The 20,343-nt window shown below is 43.5% G+C and overlaps 1 protein-coding gene across 4 annotated transcripts in view; it reads right to left on the bottom strand.

Moving 5' to 3' along the window:
* The window catches only part of ehd3 (EH domain containing 3), a 39,387-nt gene extending 22,008 nt beyond the window's left edge, over nucleotides 1-17,379 (bottom strand). The window contains exons 1-3 of one of the 4 annotated variants that reach the window (XM_031901777.1): nucleotides 16,821-17,379; nucleotides 3,947-4,123; nucleotides 1,657-1,754 (exon numbers count right to left, since the gene is read on the bottom strand). In XM_031901777.1, the coding sequence (XP_031757637.1) occupies nucleotides 1,657-1,754; nucleotides 3,947-4,123; nucleotides 16,821-17,047 (502 nt within the window). In that variant the 5' untranslated portion in view covers nucleotides 17,048-17,379. 4 annotated transcript variants of the gene reach the window in all.
* Between the last annotated feature and the right edge of the window lie 2,964 nt (nucleotides 17,380-20,343).

Here is a 20,343-nt window from a genome sequence, read left to right as displayed (position 1 = left end):
TGGTGCCAAAAAACTGGATTTATTTCATTATTATTAAATGATGTTTAGCAGCCTTCAGGTTTAGTAATCAAATTACAGAAATATCCTGTATATGGAAAACCCCAGGTCTGGAGCATTGTATATAACAGGTCCTATCCCTGCATACTGAATAACCAACCATTCATCCTTAGCCCTAAAGCAGGGATCCCCAACCAGTGACTCGGGGGCAACATGTTGCTCCCCAACCCCTTGGGTGTTGCTCTCAGTGCCCCCAAACCAGGGAGTTATTTTTGAATTCCTGACTTGGGGGCAAGTTTTGGTTGAATAAAAACAAGATTTCCTACCAAATAAAGCCCCTGTAAGCTGATAGGGTGCATAGAGGCCCCTAATAGCCAATCACAGCCCTTCTTTGGCTCCTCCATGAACTTTTATGGTGCTTGTGTTGCTCCCCAAGTCTTTTTACATGTGACTGTGGCTCTCGAGTAAGAAAGGTTGGGGATCCCTGGCCTAATGTATCCGAGCTTAAGGCAATAATATACTCAAAGCTTGGCCCAATAAGCCCTGCAAAGTAAAAGTTCTTTTTATTAACGCCATGTACAGACATTGTGTAAATGAGCGTTTGCTTGCCCTTTAAATGGACACTTATTAGACTTTATACAGTATAGATACAGTTATTAATTATGACCTGAAGGTTATATACTTGAGAGGGAAGAGCTTGCCTAGGCAGCTGCCTGTTATTACAGCAGTTATTCTCTCTTATCTGCTGCCATAGGCACCATGGGGTGGGGCAGGTCCAGGCTGGGATTCAAAATAGGCCCTGGCATTGCACGTACACAGGGGCCCAAACAGCCCCCCACCGGCCCAGCGTACTTCTGAGCGATCACATGGAGCAATTGCCTTCTTCCACTCCTTTATTCTTTGATGCCCCCGGGCAGGGCTGTCCTATAAACTGCGGGGCCCAATTGGGACCATTTTGGTGGGGCCCCATACACAAGGTGTTGCCAGCTGGCACAGGGTTCCAGAACTGGGTGGGCAAATAGTCCCTGCCTCTCACTCTGTGGCTGATGTTCCATTGGCCCCCAACATTTCATGGCACAATGTGGCCCCCAAGCACTGGCCCCTGAGGCACACCATACACAGTGACAGTGGGTACCCTGGGGTGGCAGTATGAATGCAGGGCCCACTTTGTGTTTAATGGCCCAGAACACATAGCACCATTATTGGGCATTGCTGGGGGCGGGCTGGACAGCTTTATGAGCTTATTCCCATTGGTGCGGGGCCCCTTGGGTGCAGGGCCCAATAGGTCCAGTTGACCTAAGCCGGCCCTGGCCCCGGGCAGGTGAGGTTTAGTTTAACAGAAGCACCGGCCGGCGGTATCAAGTAAGCGATTATAGTTGCTGGGGAGGTGCCTAACATTTGGACCAACCAGTGATAATAGCTTTACTTCTCCTTTAATATATAGGGCCACATTTATTAGAACTCAAACAGGGAACCCTACAGATTTCCAGCCATTTGAACCAACAGAACAACGGGTCCAAGGAACCGAATCCCATTGAGAGCAATGATAAACCTTTTCTGCCCCTATAGAATCGACCAGTAGGGAATGGTTTCCCTTTACAGGAGACAAGATGGCGGAGTCACTGCCCCCACGGACACACAGAGATACAATGGCCGTACCTCGACTGATCCTCTGTTTCTCTCCGGACAGGATTCCCGGCGTGTCGATGACGCTGATGCTCTCCAGCACGGGACTGGGCAGTTGGGCACAAACAAATCTGCAAAAAATAGGGAAATCTGAGCAAAATGATAATTTCTTTGCTTTGCCACAAGTATGTTGTATGACTGCCATTACAGGCTGCGTCAGCAATCCTCAATTCTCTCTTCAGATCTGCTCTAGTCATATTGTTGGGAGATTTGCAATGATAATTGATGTGAATAATGGGATACACAGGTGGGAGTCAAGGGAAGGGCTCACAGGTGAATAAACTATAAGAGAACCTTCCTCTCATTGCCCTGAAATGGAAATAGAAAGCCCTGTAGCTCCATATACCGAGCAGTCTGATCCCCCCACCCCCATATGTTTATATTAGAATATGGGGATAAATGAGACTCTGTGTCCTAACGTCCATATGTGTGACATTCATAGTAAAACATAATGGAAATTAACAGACCAAGCCTGCAGCCTTGTGCCTTTATATGGGCACAGAGCCCCTCAGTGACTGCTAATATCCTTATCATTTACAGTAGGGGGTACATTATCCCTTATAATACATGAGTGATACTCAGAGTTCCCTGTATAACTCAGCCTGCAGCCTTGTGCCTTTATATGGGCACAGAACCCCTCAGTGACTGCTAATATCCTTATCATTTACAGTAGGGGGTACATTATCCCTTATAATACATGAGTGATACTCACAGTTCCCTGTATAACTCAGCCTGCAGCCTTGTGCCTTTATATGGGCACAGAACCCCTCAGTGACTGCTAATATCCTTATCATTTACAGTAGGGGGTACATTATCCCTTATAATACATGAGTGATACTCAGAGTTCCCTGTATAACTCAGCCTGCAGCCTTGTGCCTTTATATGGGGGGCACAGAACCCCTCAGTGACTGCTAATATCCTTATCATTTACAGTAGGGGGTACATTATCCCTTATAATACATGAGTGATACTCAGAGTTCCCTGTATAACTCAGCCTGCAGCCTTGTGCCTTTATATGGGCACAGAACCCTCAGTGACTGCTAATATCCTTATCATTTACAGTAGGGGGTACATTATCCCTTATAATACATGAGTGATACTCAGAGTTCCCTGTATAACTCAGCCTGCAGCCTTGTGCCTTTATATGGGCACAGAACCCCTCAGTGACTGCTAATATCCTTATCATTTACAGTAGGGGGTACATTATCCCTTTTAGTACATTTACACCAGATACAAAAGGGCTGTTATGTTCTGATACACAATAAATGTACTAACACATCTCAGCACTGCACGCACAGACATTTGGGTGGATCTACTCATTATACCAATGAGGGGGTGTGAGGGTTTAATTAGAGCCTAGAGTCCAAATACCATGTTATGCTGCTATGGGAATCCCCACCGTATGCACATTACAAACCATTAGAACCCTGGCACCTTATTGCTGGGTAATTATCTGCTCTGTGTGAAACCTCACATGGTATTGAAGATACCATAAAATTAAAAAAAAAAAAAACTCCCTAATTATCCAACAAACCCATGTGAGGAGTCAGAAATGCCTGACCCTTAATGGACCATTCCTCCTAGTTTATTTAATGGTTAAATGATTCCCTTTTCTCTGTAATAATAAAACAGTACCTGTACTTGATCCCAACTAAGATATAATTACCCCTTATTGGGGGCAGAACAGCCCTATTGGGTTTAATTAATGGTTAAATGATTCCCTTTTCTCTGTAATAATAAAACAGTACCTGTACTTGATCCCAACTAAGATATAATTACCCCTTATTGGGGCAGAACAGCCCTATTGGGTTTATTTCATGGTTAAATGATTCCCTTTTCTCTGTAATAATAAAACAGTACCTGTACTTGATCCCAACTAAGATATAATTACCCCTTATTGGGGCAGAACAGCCCTATTGGGTTTATTTCATGGTTAAATGATTCCCTTTTCTCTGTAATAATAAAACAGTACCTGTACTTGATCCCAACTAAGATATAATTAATCCTTATTGGGTGCAAAACAAGCCTATCAGGTTTATTCAGTATTTAATTGATTTTTAGCAGACTTAAGGTATGGAGATCCAAATTAGAGAAAGATGCCTTATCCGGAAAACCCCAGACCCCAAGCATTCTGGATAACAGGTCCTATACCTGTAATTGCCGGTCAAATTAGTGTGGGGAGATTTTTAGAACAGTGTATCATGCAAATAATGAGGCACTTCCAGGAATATGTGTGTATATAGGAAGGGGGTTACGCTAATACCTATTCAGAAAGGCATTTCCAAACGCATTGAGTTTTCGGAAAGGTTTTTTGGGATCCACCACGAGAGCGTTGCCAGGAATGACGCCCTCCACATCCCCGTGCATCACCGCAATGAAGGAGTCGGTGGTGGGTTCGGGTCCGATGCGCATCCCTGGGAAGTCCTGCTCCAGAAGGTACCTGCAGAGACAGGGGGCAATGGGACATGTGAGCCAGTGGGACATAAGAGCCATATCTGCGCGTTGCCAAGGATGATCGCTGGCAGCAACATTAAATCCGACTGCAATCCATAAATTATAGGATGAACTCATCGTTATACTGCTGCTCAGTGAGCACTTTCCCCGGGCGCGTGGCTTATTCAGCACAGATGTTTCGTCCTATGTTCCGTGCCAAGCACCATATTAACTTACAGACTTCTTATTGCGCCAACTGAAACAGCTGGATAATTTGCTCTCCTAAATAGTCCTGAAAGCACAGGGAAAGGCAATGGTGAGATTTGGGTATAATGCCTATTTGTTCTCATATATACCTTTGAGAGCCCAGGCACAAGGAAAATTACAGCATGATTTGGGGATAATGCCTATATGCACTTATATATACCACCTATAGGCTCTCCTAGATACCCCTGTAAGCCCAGGCAGAAGGTCAGTAAGGAGGAGATTTAGGGATAATGCCTATATGTTCTCCTAGATACTCTTGAAAGTCCAGGTAGAGGGTCAGTTAGGAAGAGATTTAGGGATAATGCCTATGTGTTCTTCTAGATACTCCTGTAAGCCAGGTAGAAGGTGAGTAAGGAGGAGATTTAGGGATAATGCCTATATGCTCCCCTAGATACCCCTGTAAGCCCAGGTAGAAGGTCAGTAAGAAGGAGATTTAGGGATAATGCCTATATGCTCCCCTAGATACCCCTGTAAGCCCAGGTAGAAGGTCAGTAAGAAGGAGATATAGGGATAATGCCTATATGCTCCCCTAGATACCCCTGTAAGCCCAGGTAGAAGGTCAGTAAGAAGGAGATTTGGGAATAATGCCTCTATACTCTCCTAGATACCCCTGTAAGCACAGGTAGAAGGTCAGTAAGGAGGAGATTTAGGGATAATACCCTATATGCTTTCCTATATACCCATGTAAGCCCAGGTAGAAGGTAATTTAGGAAGAGATTTGGAGATAATGTCTATATGTTCTCCTAGATACCCCTGAAAGCCAAGGTAGAAGGTCAGTAAGGAGGAGATTTGGGGATAATGCCAATATGCGCTCCCAGATACCCCTGTAAGCCCAAGTAGAAGATCAGTTAAGAGATTTGGGGGTACTGCCTATGCCCAGATTCCCTGCCATGAAAGCCCAGGTAGAAACTGCTCCCCTATTCTGTTTTCTAAAGGTGGGGTTTCCCTGACACCCATAGATCTTACAGGACCCCCACTCTGTGCCTGGACACAGTGCATTGTTATATATATATATATGTATAACCACCCAGACTCTGAGATAAAGGCTGAGCTTCCCCAGTTATTATTATTCCAACACACAGGCGTAGCCCCATGTCACACAGGGAGGGGCACCCCTAGCCCCACGGGCCAATAAAATACCAGGTTATTTCTCAGCTGAACTAATTCAGGGGTATTTACTAAATCACAGTATGTAAAGATTATATCTCACACATTAATGTCAACAGTGACAGCAACGTGGGAACTTCTATACGTGAGCTGCGAAACTCACAAACTTGTTATTCAGCCTCTAAATTGGCCCTAGGGGCATTTGTGTTGCCTGAAATATGTCTGCTGGGGCATTTCTCTCCCTTTAAATTCAATTGCAGGTATGTGGCAACCCATTCTACAGAACTGAGGGAAGGTCATATCCCATAGAATCCATATGGAACAACTAATTCTTTTTTAAATCTTGTTGTTTACTATGTGACAATGACAATAAAGATATATTCTAATTCAAATGTTTACAAATGATTTCAATTTTGTCTGTAATAATAAAACTTGATCCCAACTAAGATATAATTACCCCTTATTGGGGCAGAACAGCCCTATTGGGTTTATTTAATGGTTAAATGATTCCCTTTTCTCTGTAATAATAAAACAGTACCTGTACTTGATCCCAACTAAGATATAATGACCCCTTATTGGGGGCAGAACAGCCCTATTGGGTTTATTTAATGGTTAAATGATTCCCTTTTCTCTGTAATAATAAAACAGTACCTGTACTTGATCCCAACTAAGATATAATGACCCCTTATTGGGGGCAGAACAGCCCTATTGGGTGTATTTAATGGTTAAATGATTCCCTTTTCTCTGTAATAATAAAACAGTACCTGTACTTGATCCCAACTAAGATATAATTACCCCTTATTGGGGGCAGAACAGCCCTATTGGGTTTATTTCATGGTTAAATGATTCCCTTTTCTCTGTAATAATAAAACAGTACCTGTACTTGATCCCAACTAAGATATAATTACCCCTTATTGGGGCAGAACAGCCCTATTGGGTTTATTTAATGGTTAAATGATTCCCTTTTCTCTGTAATAATAAAACAGTACCTGTACTTGATCCCAACTAAGATATAATTACCCCTTATTGGGGCAGAACAGCCCTATTGGGTTTATTTAATGGTTAAATGATTCCCTTTTCTCTGTAATAATAAAACAGTACCTGTACTTGATCCCAACTAAGATATAATTACCCCTTATTGGGGGCAGAACAGTCCAATTGGGTTTATTTAATGGTTAAATGATTCCCTTTTCTCTGTAATAATAAAACAGTACCTGTACTTGATCCCAACTAAGATATAATTACCCCTTATTGGGGCAGAACAGCCCTATTGGGTTTATTTAATGGTTAAATGAGTAGACTATGGAGAGCCCAATTGTGGAAAGATAACAGGTCCTGAGCTGATCAAACAGGTACAATTCAGCAGGAGCAGCCTCTTTTGAGAACCCTACTTTACACAGTAGAACAAATTCCAGTCACATCTAAAACCGTTTTCTTTGGCTGCTCATGCCCCTTTGACGCTTGCCTGGAGCTTTGCAGTCATGTGATTTTCACACATAAACTTGATAAATCACAAACACAAATTGGAACTGCATTGCATTATGGGAAACTGAACACTGGGCCGAATCAGCTGCATTTGGATACAATCTGATAACAATATACATACATTTTTATACGGGATTTAACCTTCCTCCCAGAGTTTTGCATGAAGTCATTTGTGACCCTTTATAACATTAACCTTCCAAGATTATGAGATTTGTTATTATTGGTGCCATTAATTATACATACGGCTCCAACCACTTCCAAACATCAGTCACATAAGCACCAATTATTGTAATACAGTATGAACAGAGGTGAGATATTCTTCTCTTCTTATGGAAGCATAGGGATTCCCCTGTACTAAGCACAATTCAGCAGGAACAGCCCCCTAAGTTTGCTCATAGCCTGTACAGAGAGATACCATAAAACTATGGCACATAGGGATTCCCCTGTACTAAGCACAATTCAGCAGGAACAGCCCCCTAAGTTTGCCCATAGCCTGTACAGAGAGATACCATAAAACTATGGCACATAGGGATTCCCCTGTACTAAGCACAATTCAGCAGGAACAGCCCCCTAAGTTTGCTCATAGCCTGTACAGAGAGATACCATAAAACTATGGCACATAGGGATTCCCCTGTACTAAGCACAATTCAGCAGGAACAGTCCCCTAAGTTTGCTCATAGCCTGTACATAGAGATACCATAAAACTATGGCACATAGGGATTCCCCTGTACTAAGCACAATTCAGCAGGAACAGCCCCCTAAGTTTGCTCATAGCCTGTACAGAGAGATACCATAAAACTATGGCACATAGGGATTCCCCTGTACTAAGCACAATTCAGCAGGAACAGCCCCCTAAGTTTGCTCATAGCCTGTACAGAGAGATACCATAAAACTATGGCACATAGGGATTCCCCTGTACTAAGCACAATTCAGCAGGAACAGCCCCCTAAGTTTGCTCATAGCCTTTACAGAGAGATACCATAAAACTATGGCACATAGGGATTCCCCTGTACTAAGCACAATTCAGCAGGAACAGCCCCCTAAGTTTGCCCATAGCCTGTACAGAGAGATACCATAAAACTATGGCACATAGGGATTCCCCTGTACTAAGCACAATTCAGCAGGAACAGCCCCCTAAGTTTGCTCATAGCCTGTACAGAGAGATACCATAAAACTATGGCACATAGGGATTCCCCTGTACTAAGCACAATTCAGCAGGAACAGTCCCCTAAGTTTGCTCATAGCCTGTACATAGAGATACCATAAAACTATGGCACATAGGGATTCCCCTGTACTAAGCACAATTCAGCAGGAACAGCCCCCTAAGTTTGCTCATAGCCTTTACAGAGAGATACCATAAAACTATGGCACATAGGGATTCCCCTGTACTAAGCACAATTCAGCAGGAACAGCCCCCTAAGTTTGCCCATAGCCTGTACAGAGAGATACCATAAAACTATGGCACATAGGGATTCCCCTGTACTAAGCACAATTCAGCAGGAACAGCCCCCTAAGTTTGCTCATAGCCTGTACAGAGAGATACCATAAAACTATGGCACATAGGGATTCCCCTGTACTAAGCACAATTCAGCAGGAACAGTCCCCTAAGTTTGCTCATAGCCTGTACATAGAGATACCATAAAACTATGGCACATAGGGATTCCCCTGTACTAAGCACAATTCAGCAGGAACAGCCCCCTAAGTTTGCTCATAGCCTGTACAGAGAGATACCATAAAACTATGGCACATAGGGATTCCCCTGTACTAAGAACAATTCAGCAGGAACAGCCCCCTAAGTTTGCCCATAGCCTGTACAGAGAGATACCATAAAACTATGGCACATAGGGATTCCCCTGTACTAAGCACAATTCAGCAGGAACAGCCCCCTAAGTTTGCTCATAGCCTGTACAGAGAGATACCATAAAACTATGGCACATAGGGATTCCCCTGTACTAAGCACAATTCAGCAGGAACAGCCCCCTAAGTTTGCTCATAGCCTGTACAGAGAGATACCATAAAACGATGGGGATTTGTGTTGCATAGTTGCCCTTTAAATATCACAACCTTGTTCCGTGCAACTCTAAAGCCTTAAACTGGAGCACTTTAATTCGATCAGGGGGTGGGTATTTGGAAACTTCTAAACCCCCAGCTGGCTCTGTGATACATACAGGGAGCTTAGGGAAAGCCCTGCCCCAACAAGCCTGGACTCCGCACCCCAGGGACACAATATCCCAGTCCGTCCCAGTCCCATAACTTTCATTTTCAACTTTCATTGCTTATTGCTAATGAGCAAGGGAAACGCAGGGTCAGAAAGTCCCTTCAGTGGGAAGTAAAGAAGTGAGGCAATACTGGGAATACTGGGAATTACCGAAACCTTCCATTTATCAATGCGGCTTTTGTATTCGGGCTGTAAAGAGACAAATCACGGGGGTAAATAATGAAATGAAAGCAGAAAGACTAATGTATCTGTAATGGTGGAAGGAAAGGGAAACAATCCCACAATATCTCTCTACAACCCATGTGAGATTAACTTTGCCTTTAAAAGAAACTCCAATATTTCTTATGAAACTTAGGTTTCTATAACTTAAGTCTGCTAAAAATCATTTAACCATTAAATAAACCCAATAGGGCTGTTCTGCCCCCAATAAGGGGTAATTATATCTTAGTTGGGATCAAGTACAGGTACTGTTTTATTATTACAGAGAAAAGGGAATCATTTAACCATTAAATAAACCCAATAGGGCTGTTCTGCCCCAATAAGGGGTAATTATATCTTAGTTGGGATCAAGTACAGGTACTGTTTTATTATTACAGAGAAAAGGGAATCATTTAACCATTAAATAAACCCAATAGGGCTGTTCTGCCCCAATAAGGGGTAATTATATCTTAGTTGGGATCAAGTACAGGTACTGTTTTATTATTACAGAGAAAAGGGAATCATTTAACTATTAAATAAACCCAATAGGGCTGTTCTGCCCCAATAAGGGGTAATTATATCTTAGTTGGGATCAAGTACAGGTACTGTTTTATTATTACAGAGAAAAGGGAATCATTTAACCATTAAATAACCCAATAGGGCTGTTCTGCCCCAATAAGGGGTAATTATATCTTAGTTGGGATCAAGTACAGGTACTGTTTTATTATTACAGAGAAAAGGGAATCATTTAACCATTAAATAAACCCAATAGGACTGTTCTGCCCCAATAAGGGGTAATTATATCTTAGTTGGGATCAAGTACAGGTACTGTTTTATTATTACAGAGAAAAGGGAATCATTTAACCATTAAATAAACCGAATAGGGCTGTTCTGCCCCCAATAAGGGGTAATTATATCTTAGTTGGGATCAAGTACAGGTACTGTTTTATTATTACAGAGAAAAGGGAATCATTTAACCATTAAATAAACCCAATAGAGCTGTTCTGCCCCCAATAAGGGGTAATTATATCTTAGTTGGGATCAAGTACAGGTACTGTTTTATTATTACAGAGAAAAAGAGTTAGTGTTGTAGTCCCTATAACTAGATACATAGGGATGATCTGGGTGGGCCAGTTGTACATGTGGTCCAAACCTGACCAGGTGTTAGCAATCATCCCCAGTGACAGGCATTAGCGTGACAGTCATGGACTCTGACCTGTGCTCCTAATCTCACCCGGGGGGGGGGGGCAGGAAATCATGCAGGAAACAGCAAAAATGGCTGTTTATGTATCCTGCGCCTCTCACTGACCCTATCGACAATCTGTATTCTAGGGTGGGCATGAACGGGGATCATTCCATGGGAGGAGGTAGGTTTGGACATGTCATGCAAAATTTGTCAAGGGGGTCATGCATGTTGCTGTAACCCCCATGACAGCTCCGTGTCAGCTACTTTATACTTTAAGGCTTTTCTAGCCAGAGCAATGGACCCTTTATATGCTGATCCAGTCCCTAGCCAATTACAGCACAAATAGGACTAAACAAACATGTATTAAATTAGAACAGGGTTAGACCAACTTTTAGCCAATCAACGCATAAGAATGGTTAAAGGGCTAAAGCAACCCAGGGCTAGACCACCTTGTGGCCAATGTCATCAATATAACCTTTACAGGGCTAGACCAACCTGTAGCCAATGTTATCAATATAACCTCTACAGGGCCAGACCAACCTGTAGCCAATGAAATCAATATAACCTCTACAGGGCCAGACCAACCTGTAGCCAATGTCATCAATATAACATCTACAGGGCCAGACCAACCTGTAGCCAATGAGATCAATATAACCTCTACAGGGCCAGACCAACCTGTAGCCAATGTCATCAATATAACATCTACAGGGCCAGACCAACCTGTAGCCAATGAGATCAATATAACCTTTACAGGGCTAGACCAACCTGTAGCCAATGAGATCAATATAACCATTACAGGGCTAGACCAACCTGTAGCCAATGTCATCAATATAACCTTTACAGGGCTAGACCAACCTGTAGCCAATGTCATCAATATAACCTTTACAGGGCTAGACCAACCTGTAGCCAATGAGATCAATATAACCTTTACAGGGCTAGACCAACCTGTAGCCAATGTCATCAATATAACCTTTACAGGGCTAGACCAACCTGTAGCCAATGAGATCAATATAACCTTTACAGGGCCAGACCAACCTGTAGCCAATGTCATCAATATAACCTTTACAGGGCTAGACCAACCTGTAGCCAATGAGATCAATATAACCTTTACAGGGCTAGACCAACCTTTAGCCAATTAGATCAATATAACCTTTACAGGGCTAGACCAACCTGTAGCCAATGAGATCAATATAACCTTTACAGGGCTAGACCAACCTGTAGCCAATGAGATCAATATAACCTTTACAGGGCTAGACCAACCCGTAGCCAATGAGATCAATATAACCTTTACAGGGCTAGACCAACCTGTAGCCAATTAGATCAATATAACCTTTACAGGGCTAGACCAACCCGTAGCCAATGAGATCAATATAACCTTTACAGGGCTAGACCAACCTGTAGCCAATTAGATCAATATAACCTTTACAGGGCTAGACCAACCTGTAGCCAATGAGATCAATATAACCTTTACAGGGCTAGACCAACCTTTAGCCAATAAGATCAATATAACCTTTACAGGGCTAGACCAACCTGTAGCCAATGAGATCAATATAACCGTTACAGGGCTAGACCAACCTGTAGCCAATTAGATCAATATAACCTTTACAGGGATAGACCAACCTTTAGCCAATTAGATCAATATAACCTTTACAGGGATTGACCAACCTGTAGCCAATGAGATCAATATAACCTTTACAGGGATTGACCAACCTGTAGCCAATGAGATCAATATAACCTTTACAGGGCTAGACCAACCTGTAGCCAATGAGATCAATATAACCTTTACAGGGCTAGACCAACCTGTAGCCAATGAGATCAATATAACCTTTACAGGGCCAGACCAACCTGTAGCCAATGAGATCAATATAACCTTTACAGGGCTAGACCAACCTGTAGCCAATGAGATCAATATAACCTTTACAGGGCCAGACCAACCTGTAGCCAATGAGATCAATATAACCTTTACAGGGCTAGACCAACCTGTAGCCAATGAGATCAATATAACCGTTACAGGGCTAGACCAACCTGTAGCCAATGAGATCAATATAACCGTTACAGGGCCAGACCAACCTGTAGCCAATGAGATCAATATAACCTTTACAGGGCTAGACCAACCTGTAGCCAATGAGATCAATATAACCTTTACAGGGCCAGACCAACCTGTAGCCAATGAGATCAATATAACCGTTACAGGGCTAGACCAACCTGTAGCCAATGAGATCAATATAACCGTTACAGGGCCAGACCAACCTGTAGCCAATGAGATCAATATAACCGTTACAGGGCTAGACCAACCTGTAGCCAATGAGATCAATATAACCATTACAGGGCCAGACCAACCTGTAGCCAATGTCATCAAATAAAAAATAGTTATTTTTGGCAGTTCCGTCAGTGTCTATTTACCTTTTCCAATTGACTGAGCTCATGTATAAAGTGGGGGTTATATTTTCCCTTTAAATACTAGATAATTACTAATTATCAGTGCAAAAGAGCAATTGTGATTGGTTGATGTTGTTGTGGTGCCGCTGCCAGACGTGAGCGTTAGAGTAACTGGGAGTGTTGGGATGTAGGTTCCCACTGCGGTTTTGTGTTTCTGCTTCATCCTTGGTGGGAAAAGGCAATTCTTATGTTTCATGGAGTCATCAGAAATACTGGCACAGAGAGTGTAATACAGTATGGGCACTCGGGAAAGTACAGGGTTCCGCCTGCCCGGCCCAGTTACATCCTGTCTCACCTACCTGATTCTATCAACCACATTCCCCCAACCACAAGAACCTCAGCCTCTTTATTTCTTCCCCAAAAGCATCCATCATCCTGTCTTCCCTCTCCCACCTCCCACCAAATTAGCCCAACCATCTTACACCTTCCCCAATGTCACCTTGCCTTCCCCTCCAGCACAGCATCATCCTCACCTTCCCATCATCCTAACCCAGTGTCATTGTGTCCTACAACATAATCCTGTCCCACCCATGCCACCTTCCCCACCAATGTCATCCTGTCTCACCTTCCCATCATCCTAACCCAGTGTCATTGTGTCCTAACAACATTATCCTGTCCCACCCATGCCACCTTCCCAGTACCTTTATTGTGTGCCACCTTTCCCAACAGCATCATCCTATCTCTCCTTTCCCCAGTCAATCTGACAAATCCGCCAAATTATCGTATGGTTGGTAGGCACTCATCCTTTCCAGCTTCCTCAGCAACCTCATCCTTTCCCACCTTCCTCAGCAACCTCATCCTTTCCAGCTTTCTCAGCAACCTCATCCTTTCCCACCTTCCTCAGCAACCTCATCCTTTCCCACCTTCCTCAGCAACCTCATCCTTTCCAGCTTTCTCAGCAACCTCATCCTTTCCCTCCTTCCTCAGCAACCTCATCCTTTCCCTCCTTCCTCAGCAACCTCATCCTTTCCCACCTTCCTCAGCAACCTCATCCTTTCCAGCTTTCTCAGCAACCTCATCCTTTCCCTCCTTCCTCAGCAACCTCATCCTTTCCCACCTTCCTCAGCAACCTCATCCTTTCCCACCTTCCTCAGCAACCTCATCCTTTCCCACCTTCCCCAATACCTTAATCCTGTGCCGCCTTACTCCGTTGCATCGTCTTGTGTCATTTTACCCAGCAGCACCACCCTCTGCCACCTTTCCTGGCATTGCTATGTTGTGCCACCCTGCCTCCCCTAATAACACAAGTCTATCTCTCTGGGGGCAAATACTGTGATCATTTCCTATACTTGTTCTACAAAGTTTATTTGCTGCCGCCCCGCGTGACGCTCTTTTACATGAACCTCAGTCTCAGGCGACACTCTCTGCCATTCCCACAGGAACAGGATTCCCACCAGGAACATCTAAACAGGAAGCGACAGCAGCGCCAATATCTTCTCCTATGAGAGTCTAAGTCTAATATACATGTAAATAAACGGAATTTGTATTTAACATTTTATAGTAATAATTAAAATAAATGCCCTTCCTAGTGATGGGGTAATGGCAGATTCTGTTAATGCCTATAAGAGGGGCCTGGATGAGTTTTTGAACAAGCAGAATATCCAAGGCAATTGTGATACTAATACCTACAGTTAGTATTACTGGTTGTATATATAGTTTATGTATGTGAGTGGATAGATAGGTAAGTATAGGCTGTGGGTGCTGGGTTTACTTGGAAGGGTTGAACTTGATGGACACTGGTCTTTTTTCAACCCTATGTAACTATGTAACTATAAATGTAATCATGTCATTATTATTAATGGAGACACTGATATCCACCAACATTTGTGACAATTTTTATCCCTGATTTATGATGAATTTTGGAAAAGCCCCGCCCATTTGATTCCAACACAAAAAACGAAATATGGAACCAGCAGGTACAGAAACATGAGAAATACATGCGATGCTTGATGTAAACTCCGCTCAAGCTCCCAGCAGTGCAGTAAATGAACGCCAAGCGCACCCTCAGCACATTTTCCCAACTCATTATATATTATAAGTGTTTCATTATGTGTTTTGTTCTGAGCATCAGTCCTCTGAGAACCCTACAGAACTACATTAAGATAATTACTAACAGAACCATAAGTGGCACTTGGTCCATATAAAATTGCTCTAATAGCACGGACGACCTGTGTCTCTTGTGGAACTACAACCCCCAGCATCCCTCATATGCCAAAGATCCCCACCAAATATATTTTTTTATGTTGGATCAATAAAATGCATGTTTTGCAGAGTATACTGTATATTTAGTTAGTTCTACGGGGGAAAAGCAACAGCCAGGGTGTACAACTGCCACAAAGCCAAAAGTTCTACAGGGCGTCACGCCTCCTTTCCATCACCCACAGAATATGCTTGTGCTTTGCACAAATGGATGGTTAGTCCATCAGCCTTACCCATCAGGCCCACATTAGGGAACCCATCGGCCCTACCCATCAGTATGACAGTAAAAAGCCCATTGTAAGGAGCCTGTAAGTCATACCATTTAGCCTTACAGCTGTGAGCCCACCAGCCCCAGCCAGCAGTTCTACAGAATTTTACTCATCATCGCTACACCAGTCCATAAGCAAAACCATTAGCTTAATAGATAGGAGCTCCGTTAGCCCTACCAATTAGCCTTATATTAAGAAGACTATCAACTCTATCCATCAGTTCTAAAGAATAAAGCTTTGTTAGCACGAGAATGCAGAGCCCATCAGCCCTACAGAACTGAAACCACCAGCCCTAGAGAATGGAGCCCATAAACCCTAGAGAACAGAGCCCATCAGCCTTAGAGAATGGAGCCCATAAACCCTAGAGAACGGATCCCATCAGCCCTAGAGAATGGAGCCCATAAACCCTAGAGAATGGAGCCCATCAGCCCTACAGAACTGAAACCACCAGCCCTAGAGAATGGAGCCCTTCAGCCCTAGAGAACTGAAACCACCAGCCCTAGAGAATGGAGCCCATCAGACCTAGAAAATGGAGTCCATCAGCCCAAGAGAACAGAGCCCATCAGCCCCAAAGAACTGAAACCACCAACAGCCCCAAAGAACTGAAACCACCAGCCCCAAAGAACTGAAACCACCAGCCCCAAAGAGCTGAAACCACCAGCCCTAGAGAACTGAGCCCATCAACCCTAGAGAATGGAGCCCATTACCTCGATAGAACGGAGCCCATTAGCCCTAGAAATTGGAACCCAACGGCCCTAGAGAACAGAGCCCATCAGCCCTAGAGAATGGAGTCCATCAGCCCTAGAGAACAGAGCCCATCAGCCCTAGAGAATGGAGTCCATCAGCCCTAGAGAACAGAGCCCATCAGCCCTAGAGAATGGAGTCCATCAGCCCTAGAGAACAGAGCCCATCAGTTCCAAAGACCTGGAACAACCAGCCCCAAAGAACTGGAACATCAGCTCTAGAGAACAGAGCCCATTAGCCCTAGAGAACAAAGCCCATCAGCCCTAGAGAACTGAAACCACCCGCCCTAGCGAATGGAGCCCATCAGCCCTAGGAAATGGAGCCAATCAGCCTAAGAGAACGGAGCCCATCAGCCCAGATAATACAGTTAGTCTATAAGCCAATGCCAAGTCAGTGAGTAACTGTCGTGTAGGTGAGTGAGCAGTTTAACGTTAGCTGAAGGCTGGACATTCCTACACTATCAAATGAATCAGTGTCACAGTAGAAAGTCAACTTTCCCCCCAAAGTGAGTCCATGGTCCCATGATACGGGCTCCCTCTCACAGTCACGCTTACACTCATACTCATGCACTGAGACCCCACCAACCCAATACCTGATGAAGGTGGTCTTCCCAGTAGAGTACTGTCCAACCAGGAGCACCATGGGCTTGTTATCAAAATCCGCATCCTCCAGCGCCGGCGAATGAAACTCGTGGAATTTGTAATATTCTTCCAGGGGCAGCAGCTTGGTCTTGTAGAGCTTCCTCAGCCCATCGCTGACCGTCTGGAAGACCTCGGGGTCCTTCTTCCTTCGGTCGTCGGTCCCCAGCCAGCTGAACATGTTGGGCTGTCACGGCCAAGGCAACGCGCTCTGCGGGGAGAGATGTCCAGCGATTCCCTGGGATCTGCAGTCAAATCTGCCCTTTATATATATATTCCCACCTCAATGGACCCCACTCTTACTATTCAGCTTTGGTTTTCAGCTCTGATTGATGGGCAATCCTGCAGGGCATGCAAGTGCAAAGCTAAATGTGTCCCTCAGAGCTGTGTGCAGCAATAAGCCTTCCCCAGACCTCTCATGTCATCCCAAGCAAAGAGGAACCACAAATAGACAGCAGCCCTGTTCTCAGCTGGATTTTAACTGCCAGCTTCCCAGGAAACTGACCTAAGCCGGAAGTGCCCATCTCCTGGCAAGCCGTCCCGACTGTAACATGGGAATGAAGCCGGAGAGGGCGGGGCCAAGTCTAACGAGGTGCGGCCGGCTTAGCTCCTCAGTACTGCAGTGTAACAGGGCTGATCTGAGAAATGATCGGCATCTCCATGGAAGTGTTCGCTTGGCGACACCTACAGGAGAGAGTCTGTAATAGCACTCTGCATAGCTGGGCCCTATAAATAAACCCCCTGAGGTAATGAGGCGTTTGTTTGTCTGGGGGCCCGCAGCATGCTGGGTAATCTGCCCAATAATTACAATTACATTAGCTTTAATTTCATCATCTGATGGCTGTGTGTCAGGCTGGCCTAGCTCTCACTGCCACAGCAGGATACCTGGAGTTGTACAGGGAACTCTGAGTATCACTCATGTATTATAAGGGATAATGTACCCCCTACTGTAAATGATAAGGATATTAGCAGTCCCTGAGGGGTTCTGTGCCCATATAAAGGCACAAGGCTGCAGGCTGAGTTATACAGGGAACTCTGAGTATCACTCATGTATTATAAGGGATAATGTACCCCCTACTGTAAATGATAAGGATATTAGCAGTCACTGAGGGGTTCTGTGCCCCCCATATAAAGGCACAAGGCTGCAGGCTGAGTTATACAGGGAACTCTGAGTATCACTCATGTATTATAAGGGATACTGTACCCCCTACTGTAAATGATAAGGATATTAGCAGTCACTGAGGGGTTCTGTGCCCCCCATATAAAGGCACAAGGCTGCAGGCTGAGTTATACAGGGAACTCTGAGTATCACTCATGTATTATAAGGGATAATGTACCCCCTACTGTAAATGATAAGGATATTAGAAATCACTGAGGGGTTCTGTGCCCATATAAAGGCACAAGGCTGCAGGCTGAGTTATACAGGGAACTGTGAGTATCACTCATGTATTATAAGGGATAATGTACCCCCTACTGTAAATGATAAGGATATTAGCAGTCACTGAGGGGTTCTGTGCCCCCCATATAAAGGCACAAGGCTGCAGGCTGAGTTATACAGGGAACTCTGAGTATCACTCATGTATTATAAGGGATAATGTACCCCCTACTGTAAATGATAAGGATATTAGCAGTCACTGAGGGGTTCTGTGCCCCCCATATAAAGGCACAAGGCTGCAGGCTGAGTTATACAGGGAACTCTGAGTATCACTCATGTATTATAAGGGATAATGTACCCCCTACTGTAAATGATAAGGATATTAGCAGTCACTGAGGGGTTCTGTGCCCATATAGTAGATGGGAAAACCTGACTATTTAATGATCTGATTTTGTATTTTTCTATTTTTTATCAGATTTGTTTGTGTAAATGTATAGAAACAGTAAACTAAAGCAGAATAAATAGAAATACATTAATTGCGAGTGCGTTAAATGCCGATGAGCAGCGTTACACTAACTGCATGCAGTAACCTGAGGGACATTCTGCGCTACAGGTATTTGATACAGATATTCCTCTCCCTGACAGTAATGGTACTGCATGAATTAATTGTCTGAAACTTCCAGTGTTCATCCTTTCACCTGGTCACTTTCTAGTGACCCTAAAGCATCTGCATGTCGTGCCCAGAGACCCAAAGGACCTTCAGCGACTTAATCTAAGATGCCAAACAGGTAAAAAAAAGTGCCACCTGAGAGCTGGAATTTCACAGAATACAGGAGAATCTTGTGTATTTATAAAGTACAAGTATGGGATCCCTTTTCCAGAAACCCATTATACAGAAAGTTCCGAATTTTTTAAAATTATTTCTTTTTTTATGTAATAATAAATCAGTACCTGTACTTGATCCCAACTAAGATATAATTACCCTTTATTGGGGCAGAACAGCCCTATTGGGTTTATTTAATGGTTAAATGATTCCCTTTTCTCTGTAATAATAAAACAGTACCTGTACTTGATCCCAACTAAGATATAATTACCCCTTATTGGGGCAGAACAGCCCTATTGGGTTTATTTCATGGTTAAATGATTCCCTTTTCTCTGTAATAATAAAACAGTACCTGTACTTGATCCCAACTAAGATATAATTACCCCTTATTGGGGACAGAACAGCCCTATTGGGTTTATTTAATGGTTAAATGATTCCCTTTTCTCTGTAATAATAAAACAGTACCTGTACTTGATCCCAACTAAGATATAATTACCCCTTATTGGGGACAGAACAGCCCTATTGGGTTTATTTAATGGTTAAATGATTCCCTTTTCTCTGTAATAATAAAACAGTACCTGTACTTGATCCCAACTAAGATATAATTACCCCTTATTGGGGCAGAACAGCCCTATTGGGTTTATTTCATGGTTAAATGATTCCCTTTTCTCTGTAATAATAAAACAGTACCTGTACTTGATCCCAACTAAGATATAATTACCCCTTATTGGGGCAGAACAGCCCTATTGGGTTTATTTAATGGTTAAATGATTCCCTTTTCTCTGTAATAATAAAACAGTACCTGTACTTGATCCCAACTAAGATATAATTACCCCTTATTGGGGCAGAACAGCCCTATTGGGTTTATTCAATATTTAAATGATTTTTTAGCAGACTTACATTATGGAGATCCTAATTACAGAAAGATCCCTTATCCCAGGTCTGGATAACAGGTCCCATACCTGTAGTAGATTAACTGTTTATATTAGACCAACTGCAAATTGTCTCAGAATATCAATTTCCATGGGAACATGAGCTTCCCCTTTGGCCCTTTTTGCATTGATCCAATACAATTTCCGTATCTTATCGCTGTTTATTTACAACAGGAAATTAATAAGAAGCTTATCAGGAGCGGTTTAGTGTAGCTGGGTCCATTGGGGTTAATTGTTCCAAAACAAGGCTTCCTACGAGTGGAAAGAGAAAGAATAGAAATATATTTATTTGGGTTGGGTGCTTGTATTCAGCCAGATGGCGCTGCCCGTACGTCGGACTCGGCTTC

This window comes from Xenopus tropicalis, chromosome 5 (assembly GCF_000004195.4).
Source record: "Xenopus tropicalis strain Nigerian chromosome 5, UCB_Xtro_10.0, whole genome shotgun sequence".
Taxonomy (NCBI): Eukaryota; Metazoa; Chordata; class Amphibia; order Anura; family Pipidae; genus Xenopus; species Xenopus tropicalis.
This window is presented reverse-complemented; position numbering and strand designations above follow the sequence as displayed.